This window comes from Agaricus bisporus (assembly GCF_000300575.1).
Source record: "Agaricus bisporus var. bisporus H97 unplaced genomic scaffold AGABI2scaffold_9, whole genome shotgun sequence".
Classification (NCBI taxonomy): domain Eukaryota; kingdom Fungi; phylum Basidiomycota; class Agaricomycetes; order Agaricales; family Agaricaceae; genus Agaricus; species Agaricus bisporus.
Window position 1 is genome coordinate 1,629,089 of NW_006267372.1, and position 17,303 is coordinate 1,646,391.

Genomic DNA, 17,303 nt, shown 5'->3' on the forward strand with positions numbered 1-17,303 from the left:
CACCCACATGGTGTGGTTTTCTAATTTAATCTGTTCTTCCGCGTGTTTGACTTCTTCGGCTACCATTAGTACGGCGTTCGTTGCTCGGGAGCTGTTCCCGTGGATGGGTCTTGCTGTCCTATCGCTGAGAGTAACGAATCCACGAAGTGACAACAGCGCAACCAATCGAATCGTCCCCGAAACTGCTCGCCGAAGAAAGAAGAAAAGAGGGACTAATAAAAAACTAGAAATGAAAAAAAGAAGAGAAGGATCGGATCTTCCTCAATTTCGCTCACGTCGTATCAGTCACAGAACAAATTGCAATTATGAATCAGTTGTATTAGTATACGGTAAAAATATACTGCGGCTCGACACTCACAGAGTCACTTCCGGCCGAGGAAAATATTGCTTACCAGCAGAGAGAAAAATTGTCATAGTAGCCCACCGCGAGGGTCGAACTCGCAGCCTTCAGATTTCATACCCGCCCAAACAAGTTAAGAGTCTGACGCTCTATCCGATTGAGCTAGGCGGGCCGACGTGAGTAATATTGATCTGGTGAATATGACCACATATAAACTGGCCATCCCGCCACGTTGAAATTGCTTTTCCATTTTACCCCTGTCGATGACCTCAAGCTATCCTCCTATACCTCTCAAGATTGTAAAGCCTTTCCCATGCCGCCCTCTTCTACCAATCTTACCCCCAAATGATCCGCTAAACTATCCATCTTTACCTTCCAAACTTCGCAAACCCAGATTCAACGAATCATTCAACCTCTCTACACACATCTTTCCCGCTGCATATCTCCGCCGTGGACCTGATCTCCCTATTCCGCGTATTCCTCCATTTAATGCACGAAAGCGCGAACGAGACAATGCTGTCAAGTTTGTGTATGGAACTTTTCAGGAGAATTGGAACAGTTCGTCAGTCAAGAATGGTAAACACGAGAAGGTTCTCTGGAATGTCGTTAACCGTTACGTGAGGAATGATTTGGACAAGTCCACCTCGACGGGAATAACACTGTTTTTTGCACACGCCAACGGACATACGAAAGAGGTTTGTTTGAACTAAGCGTAATAAAGCATAGTTGACCCAAAAACTCATTAGATATGGGAACCAGTTCTAGCACGCGTTCTTTCATCCCCTCTCGCCCATATGATAGACGAAGTATGGACGTGGGAGAGTATTCAACACGGTGACGCAGGACTTATAAACTCCGATCACCTGCCCGCCTTCTGTACTGATTCCCTCATATCTATCATGCAATCTCCACGCGACTGACAAAATCTTGTGTTCGCAGTTGACTGGAGCGACAACGCTCGGGACATTAACAACTTCTTCCTCCATTTTCTACCCTCAAATGCTCTGGGTAAATCCCTTCCGGTACATCTCCCTCGCGTGTCTGTCCAAGAGGTTGAGAAGCGCCTTCGTTCGGGATTTGAGAATCGTACTTTGATAACCATTGGCCATTCGTTTGGAGGCACTAGCATGTATGTCATGAATTCGTTATTTCATTCCGCGCCTCTAGCTAACTCTTCATATAGTGCTCTCGGAGCCGTCAGCCATCCTGAATTATTTTCGGCTGTCATTTTGATAGATCCAGTGATGATTAATCCCAAAGAACCTCCGGTGCTTGACTGGGCACTAAAAGGCGCTATGAAAACTCTTGTTCGCAAAGATACATGGGAATCCAAGTGCGTTTACTGTCTTCCAGGTGCCAGTGAGATCATTGAGTTTCAGAATCTTCTCAGGGAACAAGCTTACGTCGAATTCTCATCCTCCCCCTACTACAAATCCTGGGACCTTGACGTGCTCAAGGTCTATGTCGATTCTGCTCTATATGAAACCACCGTGACCACCGCAACCGGTGTAACTAAAACCACAGCCAAAACAAAAATCACACCCTTCCACGAAGCTCTCGTCTTCTTTGGAGGCGATGTCCCAACGGAAGCTTTCGTTTCCCTGCGGAACCTAAGCGAATCTGTAAGATTACATTGGATCGTCTCTGGAGCACAAGGTGCCCCTCAATTTGGACCTCCTGGATCACAACATGAGAGAGTTTGGCTCCGACCGAAGAATTCTTCGAATACAATAATAAAAAAGGCCGGTCATCTGGTATGCTGTTCAGCTATTTTTTTTTTTTTTTGATGTATTTTGATTGGTTCTGATTCGTGTATCTTGTGCAGATACCTCAGGAAGCACCTGCAGAAGTCGGTGAGTTCGATCCACTTTGCCTCACAGCAGAGTAACTGAGCGTGCTATTTGATGATCCCTACCTAGCTCAGGAAATTTTCCAATTTCTGGAACGATACTATCACCAGACTCGATGCCAGACCCTTCGCTCGAATCTCTGATTAACGTGTTGAAGGAGAAAATATACATACATGATTGTGCTTGCTAATGAGCGTCAGATTCAAGAAATACTACATATTAGGAGCCACGATTGAATATGATACAAATAACCCAAGTCAAGCCATTGCAGTATGCCTTTAGTTCTGTCCTTTCCTATTCTGACTCAATTTCTTCGACCAAGTTTTCAACCTTTGTACGAAATTTCCCTTTTTCCGGCCATTCCTTTGTTGTTCTTCTGAGGTTTCGGCACCGTTGGCACCGTTGGTCGGCGGTGGATCGGCCAACATCTTCGCGTTAGGTCCTGACAGCGCTCGGCCGACATGCGGATTATTGGCACTTGTCATCGGTGACTGTGATCGAGGGTTTTCCTTTTTGGGGGCGTCTTCTTGTCCCTCTATGATCTTCGAAACTGGCGGATCGGTGGATTGGGAAGTTGTCGACGGATCTCCCATCTTTCGTGTGTTTTCTTTTCTTGCCCTGGTAGGCGTTTCTTCGCCCTAGGACATCGATCACGTCAAGAAAAAAGATCAAAAGGCATCTCTGATGACTCACCGTTTCTTCTCCTACCGTGGTTGCTTCAACCTGGGCCTGTGATTTCACCCCAGCGCCCTGCGATTTTCGTCCTTTCTGCGCGTTTGAAACTTCTTCCTTAAGTTTCCTGATTTCCTTCTCAGCACCTTTCAGCTCGGATTGACTGCTCTCGTTTTTTCCAACTATTTTTTCCGTCACATTCATCCGGACTGGCTCTGGCTCTTCCGCCGAGCCTTCGTCTTCTATCGTGGCAAGCACGCCATTCTTCGGTTGGAAGTCGGTGTTTGATTCTTTTCCTGCCGGTAAGGTGGTGGGTCCAGTGATACCTGGGCCTGGGCCTCTACCAGCCGCAATCCCGGCTGTTGGCGCAGTAACAGTACCTTCCCCACTTGGTCCTAGGAGAACATCATAATCCCCGTGATTAATTACACCTGCCGCACGCTCTATATGCTTACTTGTTAACCGTGCTAGTGGAGACAAAGTGGACCATACCTTGCGTTTCGACCCCTTGATCGTCGTTCAAAGTCCCTATGGCTGACGTCCGTTGATCGACATGATTATGGCTGACAGTTACCTCAGAATTGGAAGAGGATCGACTGATTGCGGATTTAGCCGTATAGCTGTACGGAGTAAGGGCCGAATCGTGATGTTGTACCGATGCGGCCTTTGAACCTGGTAGGACTTTCAAACTTGCGTTTTCACTGGCTTGATCGTTTTGTACTGAAAGGCTACTGTTCTTGTCATGTTTAGATTCCTGTATGAGCAATTTGGTTCCTATTACGGTACTTATATAAGCCGCGTGTTGAGGCAAAGGTGAAGAAAATGCGAACGTGTAGCCCCGGAGAATTCTGGGGGTGCTGGTGCTGGTTTATTGGCAGGCGCAAGCTGTGGCTCGGAGTCGCCCTGTGTTCTCTTCCCACGATTGATGAGCACAAACCCTTCCCCCGAATGGGGTGTAGTTTCACTTTCTTCAATAGGGGAGGTTGGAACGGCTTCCTGAGTTGAATTAGGACCTAGTCAAGGTTAGATGAGGAGAAACTCTAATTTCGTACTGGGAAAACACACACCAAGGCCCATGTAGACACCATTCGGAAAATATTCGCGAACTGTATGACCCGCGTTATGAGCCAATTTGCTGACATCTTCATGACTCGGAACATATTGGCCAGCAGCATGGATATATTGCTTTGCTGTATCTTTAATTTCTTCGAAAGTGGGACCGGGTTCCAATGAACTTGGACTGTAAGGGTAGCTTCCAGGAAACTCTAAAACGGGAGAAGTCGCGGAAAGAGCGTGATCGGAAGAGTTGAGCGGGGGGGAAGTGTTATTCGTCCACTTGCTGATAGGCTCGACCTTGAGTTTCGGTGAAGGAGTTTTCGAAGTATTTTGAACTTTTGTTTCTACGTTGTGGCCATTTGGGACGACGGCGACGTTTGAGGTTTCTGCCATGGACAGGAAGTAATTGGAAGGAAGTGTGGAATGGTTGAGATGGACTTAGTGGACTAACAGCTTTCGGTGCGCCTTTCAGGGTTGCTCATGACGTCATCGGCTACTGCGCCTCATTCCCGTGGCGTGGGTTTGTGGGGTTCATGGCTCTGTGACAAATGAACAAACCCGCGCTTAGGAGGCTGTGAAATCTGGAGAAAATGTCCTACTGATGGTAGGAAGGAATAATAAGTTGCGAAACAGTATGTCGCTCGATACACAGCTTCATCGCGTGCACTGATCACTATAAACAGGTGAAAAGCTGTTGTCGTGGAGCACCCCAACACGTGCCATGGCATCAAAAAACCGACCAATCATAATGGATCACAGCATGGCTTCATGGTCAATGCGCCTCTCAGTGTAGTAGGCACTTTGGACTATATTCCCAGGCCAAGCGAACCGTACTTGAATCCATAGCTTGGTTGAGAGGTAAATTCCCAGTCTAAGCGACGAAAATGAGCATGTTAATGGGCCATTCGATTTCCCCCGTGCACAGTTTTGCGCAAAGGGAACCAAGCCAAGGTAAGAAGATCATTGATCACTGCGATCATTTCTAATTATAGACGAGATATCTCGCATCTTCCAGAGTCGTTTTGTATGTTCTACTGACCAATTTGGAACCTAGCAGTATTAAAGGGGTGAATACTCTCAAGGCTGGATTGTATCTGTCTTGGTAGAAATGGGTGGGCAATGCAACGACATAATGGACACGGAAACGGTGGCGGTTGTTCTGTAGACACGCATCAGCTGATTATAGAAAAAACATCAAATAACCCTCAAGTCCATGCACTTTCCCTTTTTGAAGCGTGCATATTTGATATATATAACAGCACAAAGGCCTTTAACGACATTTCTCAATCCTTCTTCCTTCCCGTCATGGACGCCCCATTCTATTTCGTCGCACCCAAACCTCAACTCGCCCGATCTGTGAGCCTAGCTCAACATCTCCATGACATGGTTGTTAGCGAAGAACTCAATACCACTATCCCTATGTTGACTGCTCCAGCTCACTGGATGCAGAATTCCGCGTCCAATGCCCCTTTCAATATCTGGGAGCCTGTTCCGCCGCCACACAACTTCTACTCCAAATATTCGCCTTTGGCGGATTATGGCTATGTCCGCATCCATACCGCTTCTCTTTTTAGTCCTCAGGACGAAATACTAGATTCATCGAGGGGACGGTTCGTCACACAACCTATTGGTTCTCGCACTCCGAAACCTATCGTTGCACCTTCTACCATAATTGATCATCGTCCTGTCGATCTCACATCCTCTGCGCCACGGAACAAAGTCAGAAGGGCAGATCGTCTCCCGAGTTTTCTCAATGAGAAAGTTTTGTGGAAGCTACGTTCTCTCAAGCGAGGTTCTCAACGCTTATACATACCCTCGTATGGCTCAACGCTCCATCGCACTCGTATTCTTTGCCAATGACAAAGGAGTATGCCTGTATTGGGCACCATACAATTTCTTGCTGCTGTTGATGCTTATATACATGAGACGTCATCAGGAGTTTGGCAATTAGCTTTTTTTCGCTTGTACAAGCTAAAAAAGCGATAAAAAGCGAGAAAAAGCGGCAAAAAGCGGCAAAAAATTTGTTGCCACGTTTTGGGCCCGGATTTGAAAAAAGCTGGCCTCCTGCAGATGCCTTGAAAAACTGGAAAAAGCAAAAACCTGGAAAAAAAATTAAAGGTTACAGACGTTACTACTAGATGTACCTAATGTTGAAAAGACCATTTTATTATTTTGACTTTTGCCTGGCTTTTGAACATGTATCAAATTTGCAAAATGGCCGAAAAGCGACAAAAGGTAAAAAGCAAATTGCCGATTTGCTGATGGTGTTCATGTTTGCTCATAGTCACTATTCTGCGATGACCTCCATCCTTGACTAGGATTTGTATTATTAACACAAAGAGGAAGGCGGGTCTCGTCGTCTCTTGAAATCCTTTTCCACTCACGAATTTACGATTTTTCTACTTCCTTATTTCTTTTTCTTATTTTCTTGTTTTTTTTTTCTATTTCTATTTTTTTTTAGTGTAGTCATACTCCCTTTTGCTAGAAATATAACCACATTAATTCGACGGTGTGACAAAGTGAACAGTCCAAGCGCAGGTCAAGCATCCAAGCCGACAAAACAGCATGTGTGAAAAATCACACGCGTTAATAGCATTTCAATATAAAAAAACATAGCCGTCCAGGGTCATCAAGGTTCAATCGAAAGTAAAGCTGAAAGTCGCCAATGGTGAGACGAGTGTTTCCTTACAAAAAGTGCTGAGATAGAGGGTGTCAGTGACGGACAATGTGAAGGTGGCGTGTTAACCTCGAGAAGTACACATGCGCTACTTAAATACCTAGCTAACGTGAGAACAAAAAAGAGAAGGAAAACAAAACAAAAGATGAATAGTTCGGGCACAGCCCGAACGCCGCCGTGTTAATTTCGAGTTGTCGGCCAATCCCTCTTTGAATCTTAGGTTACGAGACAACTAACTTACCAGTAACATGCGGCGAGTGTCATGGAGACGTACTCGGACATGCTGGGTCTGTCGCCATAGTATAATACATTTCATTGAGTCGTGTGGTTTCAATACACTAAGAGTTGTTTGGTTAATTGAGTTGGGAGACAATATACTTGTGTGGCTACGTTTAATTAATATAAGTATGATGTTGCGACTTTGAATACATTTGTGTCTGTGAGCTTGGATACCAGGAAATGCTCAAGATGATAAAGAAGCTAGATGATGGGAATCCGAGGATTCCGAGGGATCCTGTCTTTTTGTATTCGATGTGAAAGTCCACGATAAGAGAGACGATATAGTTGTTTAATTATGATCAACGTTGTATGCTTCACCTGGTGGTTAATTTACATCGGATATTTATCTTAACTCACTATCCACTGTAAATCCCAAGCCATCTGCACGATAGCGGAAGCGTTTACTTATTTCTTGATTTCCCCGCGTATTGATGGGTTCCATCAGATAATCATCATCACCGAATGATGGTTGTCGTTGAACAAAAAAAATTGCGAGTCGGAGACGGAGAGACGGAGACTTTATAATTGGTTGTTGATCATGGAAGGTATTTGAAAATATGAGAAATTTTACCCCTCCCCCCGGAGTCTCAGTCCTCCCTGTAGTAATCCTGTCCTGAGCTCCCCCCCCCTCTCAACTTGTCGTAACTTGTGCTTTTGAACTCCACTTTTCACAGTGACCATGTCAACCAACCAACGTATTGAAAGGTCTAGCAACCAGAAAGCATAAGTTAATCGTTCTATGTAGCAACCAAAAAGCGAAAATCACCGAAACCGAAATATATACATAATTGCTGTGGTTCCGATTTAAGTAAAGCGACATACATGGAACTTCGCAACCGTCGGAATGAGAAGGCAACAATCAAGGAATCGTACTATGTATGTCTTCCCCTAACTTCCGCACGTCAATGGAAACGCCACTGTCTGATTCCTGTCAATCACTTTATCGACATCATGCATCATCATCATCATCATCATTATTCGTAAACCTGAACCTGGCACTGGCACTGACATTTGGTAGAGATGCTTCTAAATCTTAAACGAGGTTTTGACATACACAGCCTAGCCACACTGAATGACAAGCATCTCCGAGATTTTGTTTACATTGCTCTCTTCCGTTGCTCTCTTTGTGTTTCATGATCATGATCATGATCAACATTATACACACATGCACATACTTATGAATATACTGTTATCAACCCTTGTGGTAGAGGAATTTTTTTCCTATGTCATCGGATTTCAATGTTGAGAGAAACGAGAATTTGTATTTGTTTATCGGCAATTTCCTGAAATTCTCGCTCCGTCGCTCCGTCCTCCGTCCTGAGTCCCTGAGTCCCCTGCTCCCAAGGCCGCTCCATCTCAATTTCTTTGTGTTTTGCACTGCAATTTCTCGTAATTCGCTTCTTTGATTAGACGCAGTAACCGATGCAAAAAAAAACGTTGGTTTGCGCTAACTCCAATGCACTTATTTTATTTATTAATATTGTGATCGACAATTTTTATTTTATTTTTAGGTTTGGGGTACCTGGTACATCTGGGCAGATATTTCCTTTAGGGGATTGAGTTACTTGATGGTATCATTGTGGGATGGCGGTTGAAAAGGTGATCCCGGTTGCGCTTTTTAAGACTATATTTAGAGTTGAGAGGTCTTTTTGAGGGGGAATGTGTAAGTGGTGGAGTTGAGGAGAGCGTTGGAAAGAGCAGGTGGAGAGGTTGGGTGAGGAGAAGGGAGTACTTCAAGATATTGAAGTGGTTATCTAAGTCCGACGATATCGTTTGTTTGTTGGAATATTGGGATCAGGCATGCCCTAGCCATGGTGTCGGAACTTTGAGGTTTTGTTTGAACCCTAGGGTTACTACCGCTACGAACTGCGTCTCCTTCGTGAGTGATCGGTGAAGCAGAAAGAGATCTTTTTTTTTGAATGCACCCCGCGTGGTATCTTTTTTTCTACATTGACACAGTTCCAACATGAAACCTGGATGTCTCTTTTGAGTTCAACGCTCGAAAGAGAGAGAGAGGATTGACGGATTGGACAGGATTTCCCGATACACACGGAAAATTTTTGTTATAGCCGTCTGTATGTTACTTATCTTCTCGACGTCGTCGACATGTCCTCCGAGATACTGTCATTTTGGCTCTTCCGTCAGCCGGGATAATTAAATCCGCTTGCACGAAACAGATGGAGGCCGCGTGGTTGAAGAAACTGGGTTCAGTCCGGGATAACCGACACACCCGCTCTCGATTCCTGGCCTCCATGCTGTGCAGAAAGGAAGATGATGCGAAAGAGACGGGACCAAACAAAGGCAACAGCACAGCCTTGGGTGATACTTAGTTGCGACCAGCCAAGAAGGAGTTCCAGCATGTCGACCCAGTCCTCGCCGCGCTCCTTTTCCGACGACACCCCCTTTCCTCACTACGCTGTCCCTCAACACGCTCACACCTACCCCCTCCCCGCTTATCCCCGGCCCGCCCACAGGAACACCCTCCCGCCGCTGCCGATCTCGCTCAGCGTCTCCACCTCCACCGCTGCCTCGGACCACGATCCGAACGAGCGCACGGCCCGCCCGTCGAATGCGCACAAGCATGCCCAGTTTCTCTCCGGCGAACTCACCGGCGACGATCCCGGTGCCACCCCCGTCGTCCCCCATCCACCCCCCGACTACGCCCTCGAACCCGCCGTCGCCCGTGCCCTCAGCCGGCCCCTCACCGCGCCGGAGCAGGAGAAACTGGCCCATCTTGACCGGCTCAAGTTCTTCCTCGCCACCGCACCGTCGCAATGGGACAACGCCCGTCCCACCCAGTCCTTTGCGCCGACTGCCGGATCCAACGCCTACCCCTCGGCCTCGCTCGGCGCCCCGTCCTCCGTCGGCAGCAGCACCGGCTGGGGCATGGGTCTCTCCCCCGGCACCCCCGCCGACGGCTACACCCAGGGCATCCACCCCTCCCTCAACCGCTTCATGCTTCCCAGCCAGGAATTCGTCACTTGTGTCCTCTGGAACGGACTCTACCACATCACCGGCACCGATATCGTCCGTGCCCTTGTTTTTCGCTTCGAGGTGCGACCCTTGTCACAAACTGATCCTTATCCTTGCTAAAATCCACCTCACAGGCCTTTGGTCGTCCCGTCCGAAATATGAAAAAATTCGAAGAGGGTATCTTTAGTGACCTTCGCAACCTCAAGCCTGGCGTTGACGCCTGCCTCGAAGAACCCAAGGTCTGTGTTTTTTTGTGCTACTTTTTCATCTTTCTCACCCTGACACTCGCATCAGTCACCGTTTCTCGATCTCTTGTTCAAGTACCAATGCATCCGCACTCAAAAGAAACAAAAAGTCTTTTACTGGTTCTCTGTCCCCCACGATCGTCTCTTCCTCGATGCCCTCGAACGCGATCTCAAACGGGAAAAAATGGGTTTCGAACCCACCACCCATGTTGTCGGCGAACCTGCCCTCTCTTTTACCTATGATCCTAAACGCAGTCTCTATGAACAATTCGCTAAATCCAAAGACGGCGACTCTGAATCTGAAATGGAGGCATCCTCCTCCGGTGATACAGAAAGTGATGCTGAATTAATTGATGGCGCGACGAATTTACATATCGATACGGAAGACAGTGAAATGAGTGATGTGGGTGATGATGGTTTGACGGATGAACAGAAACGGATGCATCGACAACACGTTCGACGGAAACGACATTTATCGAAAACGAGTTCGGCGACCTTTTTTTCGAATTTGTTTGGTCTTTTTGAAGGATCGCCGACGTATAAGCAGAGGAGGAAGAAGAATCCTGCTTCGGGTGCTGCGGGGAGTAGTATTTTGAGTAGGAGTATCTCCAGTTCCTCGACGTCGGCGGATGAGAGAGGGAGACCTAGGAGTATGGGATCGTCGTCCTTGGGTTCAGGACGACACAATCATCATCATCATTCGACTTCGGTGTCTCGTGAACGATCTTATCCTTATCCTCATCCTTATACCCATGTTCATCGACCGTATTCGTCTATGGAAGAAGAGTTTGGACCGGGCAGTTTGGATGCGAGGGAGAGAGCGGAGATGGATGCTGCGACGTTGTTTCATAGACAGGCGAGGGGGGAATTGATTCCTGCGGATGGGGTTATTAGGAATAGTAAAAAGGTTCAACATGTTGTGCCAGAAGTGGGGGTGATGATTTCAGAAGGATATTCTGCACATCCAGTACCATCCTCATCCAATTACGAAGAAGTATATCCACCGAATGGGATATTACCCGAAGGAGCTACTGGTTCGGCGTCATCGTCATCTACGACATCTACATCATCACCTTTTGAAACGGGAGGAGATTCGAGTAATGGGAAGGTGAGGGCATTTATGTGTCCGTTGTATTCGTGTGGGAGGTTGTTTAAGAGGATGGAACATTTGAAGAGACATGTGAGGACGCATACGATGGAAAGACCTTTTGGATGTCCGGTATGTCAGAGAAGGTTTTCGAGAAGAGATAATTTGAATCAACATTTGAAGACGCATGAGAGGTCTGTTGGAGCCGGTGGTTATGGAGGAGGAGGGGGGACGTTCGAGACGGGGGCGATGGGGATGTGGAGAGAGAGTGGGGGAGAGGATAGTGATTTGAGTGGGGCGGAAGAGGGGTTTGACGATGAGTTTGGGTATGCACAACATCAACAACATCAACAACAACAACAACAACAACAACAACAACATATGATGTTTGGGTTTGATCCGCAGAATGTACAGAATGTACAGACGGCGGTAGGAGGGAGGAGAGGGAGTGGATTTGATATGGGGATGTGTGAAGTTGAAGTTATGGCGAGTGATGTTTCGGAAGTGGGAGGGGGAGAAGAGGAAGGATTGGTTTTGAGGGATTGTCAGAGGTATCAACAAGAGGGGGGGTGGCAGCGTCAACCAATTCAACGAGTATCGGAAGTACCACAAGTACAACAAGTCCAACAAGTCCAACAAGTCCAACAAGTCCAACGAGTACCACAACAAGTACAACAACCGCAGAGGACGACGAGTTTACCGGTGACGTTGGTGGAAGAATCGGTGAGGCCGCAGACGACGGGTGGACAGATGGATAGGAGGGCTTCTGTGCCTGCGGATACGTTTTTTGGAGGGATGGGGGGGATTATGGGGGGGTTGATGGGTATGGGAGGGATGCATACTATGGACCCGATGAACCCGATGAATGCTATGGGTGCGATGGGCGCGATGGGCGCGATGGACCCGATGAATACCATGAACTCCATGGACCCGATGAATTCTTTCAACACGATGGATACCATGAATACCATGAACACTATGAATACGATGAACACGATGAACACGATGAATACGATGAACCCCATGAACCCCATGGATACTATGAATACCATGAATACTATGAACATGGTACCACAAAATGATTTCGTGTCGTCGATATCCGCTCCATCGCATAAACGGTCTTTTGATCACATTTCTTTATACCATCCTATTGAACCGACATCCAATACCAGTACTAATCCGACATCATCATCAACACCACCATTGAATCTTCCTTCGACTTCTACAGGTGGTGGTAGTATGCAGGCTGCTATGAGAAGACATCGGAGTATGACGCCGAGTTTGATTGGGAGGAATCATACTGGGGGTGGGGAGAGTATTAGGAGACCGATGAGTACGGTTAGTAATGCTTCTTCTGGTGGTGGTGGTAATGAAGGAGGGAGGGGAAGTGGGAGTGCGTCGCCTGTGCCGGGAAGAGTGTATCATCCGACGACGGCGACGTATACGAGATCGGGGTCGGTGCAGTCGAGTCCCGCGGTGTATAGTACACCGTTGGGGGCTGATAGTACGCAAGAGTTGAGAAGGTCGGAATCGAGAACGAGTTTTGTGGGACATCATCATCCGGGACATCATCAGTTACAGCAAGTTCAAGTTCCTCATCATCATCCACATCAACATCAGCAGTATTCGAGTTTGGACTTGGGTTCTTCGCAGTCGCAAGTAGCACAACATCAGCATCAGGGGATTTATGGATATGATTTGCAACAACAGCAACAACAGCAACAGCAGCAGGATGGAGGAGAGTATTATGCTTGAAGAAAAGGATTGAATGAAAAAAAAAAGTTTTTTTTTGTGTGTTTTTGGACGATTTGTGATGGATTTTTTTTTTGTTTTTATAGTTTACTCGATGTTTCTAATTGTGTTTTTCTTTTCTTTTCTTTCTGTTTATAGTGTAGGATTTGTTGGTTTTTGTGAAAGTTTAATTTGTGTGATATGTTGTTTTCTTTTTTATTTTTTTTTGTGTTTTTTGATGTAAGGTGGTGTTATTTATTGGGTTATTTAAGTTTTGAATGATGATGTAGCGATTGTGAATCGACTTTTGTGCGTATTGGCCTGAGCGAGATACATGCTTTGTGTTAATGACATGGACATGTGGGCGTAACGCTTGACCGAATGATGATGGATGTCATTTACAAAAACACATGGAGTACCTCCGTGTAATGCACGGAGGGATAGATAAATGTCAAAAGCTTATTATCGGTGAAAGATCATTCACATGCTCTATGTACAACAGCTCCAATCAATTTTTTCGCAGGAAGCCTCGGGCATACAAATAAAGCAAAAAAAAAAAAGCAGGGTCCGTTTTGAATGTATATTTATATATTCTCCCTCCGCCCCCAGATCGTAGATTATTGACCTTGGCATTGTGTGTCCGCGTGTAGGGACGTGTGTCGGGTGCTGTTTTGTGGGAAGTTTGTATGGAATTTCCTGGCACAATGTTGGGAGGAAAGTTTTTGTTGAGGATGAATTTTTTCCGAGTTGGGGTCGTGATCTAGATTAAGATGACTTGTATGTCGTCTCTAAGTTCAAAATTACTTTGGCGTTGATTAATTGAGGGCTCGGGCTGCGTGGCTAAGTCACCGTGTCCGAGAACTTGTATTCTACATTACCGCGCCGCTGAGTAAGACTCTCTGTGTCATTACTAAACAAACATCTGTCGGCCCCCATTTTACGATTCTCACAACTTGACACGTTCATGTGGCTAGCCTGTCACTGTTGGATCGCGAAATGAAAATAAAAATGCTACACGCACGCCGGGTATTAATCAAGACATACTGGTTGATCTTATCCCCGAAGTGTTCCGCACTGGAAATTTGGCTTCAGCAGTTTTGAATCTGTAACAGAGTGTGCCTGGACGCTACAACTCAAAAACCTTAAACGTTCAGTGTTTACCGTTGACTCGTGCTTATTTTTCGCTTCTTTATCTTGTCCCATAAATAGTGTCGGAATTCGATGTCTCTCTCCTTGGGATTGGTTGCGATGCCCTGTGTGCTGTAGTTTCTCAAAGCACCGAAACGAACGTTTATTTAAGCAGAATATAACAATCTTCAACCGGACCAAAAAAAACCGGATATCACGCCCGTCATGCAGGTGTCAAGGTCTAACGGCATCATTGGCAAACAGGAAGGTTTTCATGCTAATATTATAGCTCATCAGAGATTAGAACGATGGGTTTGAATGTGAGGCAAATTAGTCTCCAAAAATTGGACAATATCGTGGGCTGGGACGTCATTAGATTAGCCCGACTGCAATCCTGTTGATGACTCACCGACTTCTGCAGGAGCTTCTTGAATAACCTATTAAAACGAAATACGTTTTCAGAGCGATAGACCATCGAATATTTCAAAATTTCCTTACCAAATGTCCAGCTTTCAGGATTATTGTATTGGAAGCATTCCGAGGCCGTATCCAAACTCTCTCGTGGGGCGCTTCGGGAGGTCCAAATCGAGGTGCATGCTTTGCTCCAGCCATGATCCAATGCAGCCTTACCGAATCGTCCAATTTACTCAAAGAATCGAAACACTCTACTGCGGCGCTTCCTCCAGCGTATAGCATGGCATCCTGCAGGGTAGTGAGCTTCGATTTGACTACGGATTTAGTAGCCCCGGTCGGAGTGGTCACGGTCGTTTCGTATAAGCCACAGTCAACAAAGACTTTAAGCACGTCGCGGTCGAAGGGTTTATAGTACGGGGAAGACGCGAACTCGGCATATGCTGAAGCTCTATGATAATGATTAGACTCATTGAACGAATGTATACCTTTGGGAATAAAGTAAACATACTTGGAATCCCAAGTATCTTTACGGAGGAGGGCATTCCATAAAGCTTTCATGGCCCATTCGTATATCGTCGGCGTTTGTTGCATGAATATGATTGGATCTATCAAAACGATGGCCGAGAACAGTTTAGGATAATCAACAGCCCCTAGAGCACTTTGGTTGAGAGTTGGTCAAAGACGCAAAAAGAATCAACAAGAAGAAGAATAACATACATCGCAGTCCCACCAATGGAATGTCCAATGGCTACCACATTTCGATGCCCAAACCCTGAAGAAATACGCCTCTCGGTCTCCCACTTGGACACGCGAGGGAGATGGATAGGAAGATGCTTGTTCACAGTATCGGACGGTAAGAAATGCAGAAAGAAATTGATGATATCGCGAGAATTATCACTCCAGTAAACTGCAAAAAGAATGCTATCAGTCGGTTTAATAAATAAAAAGAAATATAAGTGAAAGAGTACAGAGGCTGGCCATATTTTCTGAGTTAAGCAGTCCTGCGTCGCCATGTTGAAAACTCTCCCAGAGCCACACTTCGTCTATTACATGGGCATCCATGGACTTAAGGATTCGGCCGAGAACCGGCTCCCAAATCTGATATCTCTACTGAGCGACAACCTCTAAATCTCAGCTTGGATTTGAACGCACCTCTTTGGGAAATCCGCCCCCATGCGCAAAAAATAATGTGGTTCCGGTTGAGTTAGCTTTGGTCAAATCATTTCGAACGTAACGATTGAGAACGTTCCAAAGAACCCTTTCGTGCTTATCCTGCGCAATGTTTGGATCCTCGCCATATTTCTCAATAGATTCCTTTAGAGCCTTGAAAGCCTTCTTTCGTTCATCCCTGGGTGCATCAGGGAGTGGTGGGGCAGGGACGGGTATGTAAGGTCCACGGCGCAGATGTGCTGCAGGTATAATGTGTGTAGACAGTGTATAGGGCGCGTCGAATGTCGGTTTGCGAAGTTTCGAGGGTAAAGGTGGATAATTTAGTGGATCACTCGGGGGATAAACCGGGAGAAGAGGTCGATAGTTGATAGGTTTCGGTAGCGTAACAGGGATTGGAGGATAGCTTGAGGTCATCACTGGTCATCACCACCAGAAAGCGAGTGGGCGTCAGAGTGCAAGGGGTTGGTCAGTCTGTTAGCAATCCAGAAAGACCACAACTGTGTGAAGATTGTGTGATTGTAATGATGTTATGTAGTTTCTTTTCCATCACTGGTTCGAACGCATGGAATGCCATAGGGATGATTTCTTCACACGGTTGTGTCTGTTGACACGTCAGTTTAAAAAAAGAAAAATCAGCTTGTATATCATATAACTTCGTTTCATTACATCAAGCCTGGGCTTCAGTATGTACATCAGCCACTAGAAGAAGAAAACGGTATTGCCCAGCGTCTCAAATAGTAAATTTTACAACAATTGTGGCTGTATCAGACTTCCGTGCGGCCCAACCATATTGCTAGGAAACCGTACTCAAAAGTTTGGGCATCTCCTGGGCGTCTCTGATGATAAGTATTCGTACCACTACGCGGCTGTTTACTCCAGGAAGCATCATGTCATTCAAACACTGTACCACCCCTTCGACCTGAAAAATGTTATGAGCTTTCGATCACTTCAATAGTGATTTATATTTCACCTCCGACTAAGTTTAACGCTTTGTATTCTGGCTCACAATCCAATCCTTGCCACGCTCTTCCTCACGTTCAGGATTCAGCCTGTCTCCATTGCAGATCTTTTCAATTTCCGCCTCTGTCAACGATTCTATAGTTTGGAAATAATCCTTTTCACGATTGATCTCCCAGTACCAAAATGTTGCTTTTTTACCATGTCCTACCATACATAACCCAGATTCTATTTGATCGCGACTTGGTTTTCGGAGAAGATTTTTTATCTGTTTAATCAAACTAGGCCGACATATCCTTAGAGCTCCTGCTTCAATTTTCTGCTGGATCATCTTTGCTAACATCAACAAGCTGATCGCTAAAGGCAGAAATATTGACATATCTCACCTTCTTGAAACCGTCGCTTTCAAGATACCTTAGTTCCCCAGGATGGGTGCGAAAGAGAATACTTCCGCCAATATTCTCAAAGTACCCGCTACAACCGCTATAGGCGGTCGGGTGGCGTCCGCGATTTCCGAATTGGCTGGCTCGAACGCACAAGTTCTTGCTAAAATCGCAGTGGCGCAGTTTCTCTCGGAGCTTTGGATCTAGTAAAGGACGGCCCGCAAGACCTGAGCAGATTGTACAGGATAACGCATATGTTTCGGTTTTCAAAACTGAGTTGGTGAGCTCGTCGGCGAAGGGATAAGATAGTGATTCCGCGGAGCTTTGTTTGCCAATCGCAA

The 17,303-nt window shown here is 46.1% G+C and overlaps 6 protein-coding genes and 1 non-coding gene across 7 annotated transcripts; 4 read left to right on the forward strand and 3 right to left on the reverse strand.

The window, feature by feature from the left end:
- Positions 1 to 417: 417 nt before the first annotated feature.
- On the reverse strand, positions 418 to 512 carry AGABI2DRAFT_t95. Its single transcript has one exon. It is a non-coding gene; the product is annotated as a tRNA-Lys (tRNA).
- Positions 513 to 603: 91 nt separating this feature from the next.
- AGABI2DRAFT_180214 (hypothetical protein) lies at positions 604 to 2,357 on the forward strand (the record flags this gene model as incomplete). The annotated part of the gene is made up of 7 exons (XM_006464090.1): positions 604 to 1,035; positions 1,087 to 1,216; positions 1,280 to 1,469; positions 1,524 to 1,673; positions 1,731 to 2,094; positions 2,166 to 2,193; positions 2,260 to 2,357. 7 exons carry the CDS (start codon positions 604 to 606, stop codon positions 2,331 to 2,333), a joined length of 1,368 nt encoding a protein of 455 aa, XP_006464153.1. The 3' UTR covers positions 2,334 to 2,357.
- On the reverse strand, positions 2,332 to 4,360 carry AGABI2DRAFT_194712 (hypothetical protein). Its single transcript, XM_006464091.1, has 5 exons — positions 3,930 to 4,360; positions 3,693 to 3,875; positions 3,355 to 3,636; positions 2,884 to 3,305; positions 2,332 to 2,828 (listed from the first exon to the last, which is right to left on the reverse strand). Exons 1-5 carry the CDS (start codon positions 4,309 to 4,311, stop codon positions 2,469 to 2,471), a joined length of 1,629 nt encoding a protein of 542 aa, XP_006464154.1. The 5' UTR covers positions 4,312 to 4,360; the 3' UTR covers positions 2,332 to 2,468.
- Positions 4,361 to 5,223: 863 nt separating this feature from the next.
- AGABI2DRAFT_120931 (hypothetical protein) lies at positions 5,224 to 5,778 on the forward strand (the record flags this gene model as incomplete). The annotated part of the gene is made up of 1 exon (XM_006464092.1): positions 5,224 to 5,778. The coding sequence occupies one exon, from the start codon at positions 5,224 to 5,226 to the stop codon at positions 5,776 to 5,778; it is 555 nt and encodes a 184-aa protein (XP_006464155.1).
- Positions 5,779 to 9,232: 3,454 nt separating this feature from the next.
- Positions 9,233 to 12,934, forward strand: AGABI2DRAFT_180216 (hypothetical protein; the record flags this gene model as incomplete). The annotated part of the gene is made up of 4 exons (XM_006464093.1): positions 9,233 to 9,928; positions 9,982 to 10,086; positions 10,142 to 11,200; positions 11,363 to 12,934. The coding sequence occupies 4 exons, from the start codon at positions 9,233 to 9,235 to the stop codon at positions 12,932 to 12,934; spliced, it is 3,432 nt and encodes a 1,143-aa protein (XP_006464156.1).
- Positions 12,935 to 14,227: 1,293 nt separating this feature from the next.
- Positions 14,228 to 16,113, reverse strand: AGABI2DRAFT_226213 (hypothetical protein). The gene is made up of 7 exons (XM_006464094.1): positions 15,605 to 16,113; positions 15,421 to 15,550; positions 15,170 to 15,359; positions 14,961 to 15,110; positions 14,537 to 14,900; positions 14,448 to 14,475; positions 14,228 to 14,399 (listed from the first exon to the last, which is right to left on the reverse strand). The coding sequence occupies exons 1-7, from the start codon at positions 16,034 to 16,036 to the stop codon at positions 14,332 to 14,334; spliced, it is 1,362 nt and encodes a 453-aa protein (XP_006464157.1). The 5' UTR covers positions 16,037 to 16,113; the 3' UTR covers positions 14,228 to 14,331.
- Positions 16,114 to 16,856: 743 nt separating this feature from the next.
- AGABI2DRAFT_138309 (hypothetical protein) lies at positions 16,857 to 17,199 on the forward strand. Its single transcript, XM_006464095.1, has 2 exons — positions 16,857 to 16,910; positions 16,966 to 17,199. Exon 2 carries the CDS (start codon positions 17,008 to 17,010, stop codon positions 17,167 to 17,169), a length of 162 nt encoding a protein of 53 aa, XP_006464158.1. The 5' UTR covers positions 16,857 to 16,910; positions 16,966 to 17,007; the 3' UTR covers positions 17,170 to 17,199.
- The last annotated feature ends 104 nt before the right edge of the window (positions 17,200 to 17,303 follow it).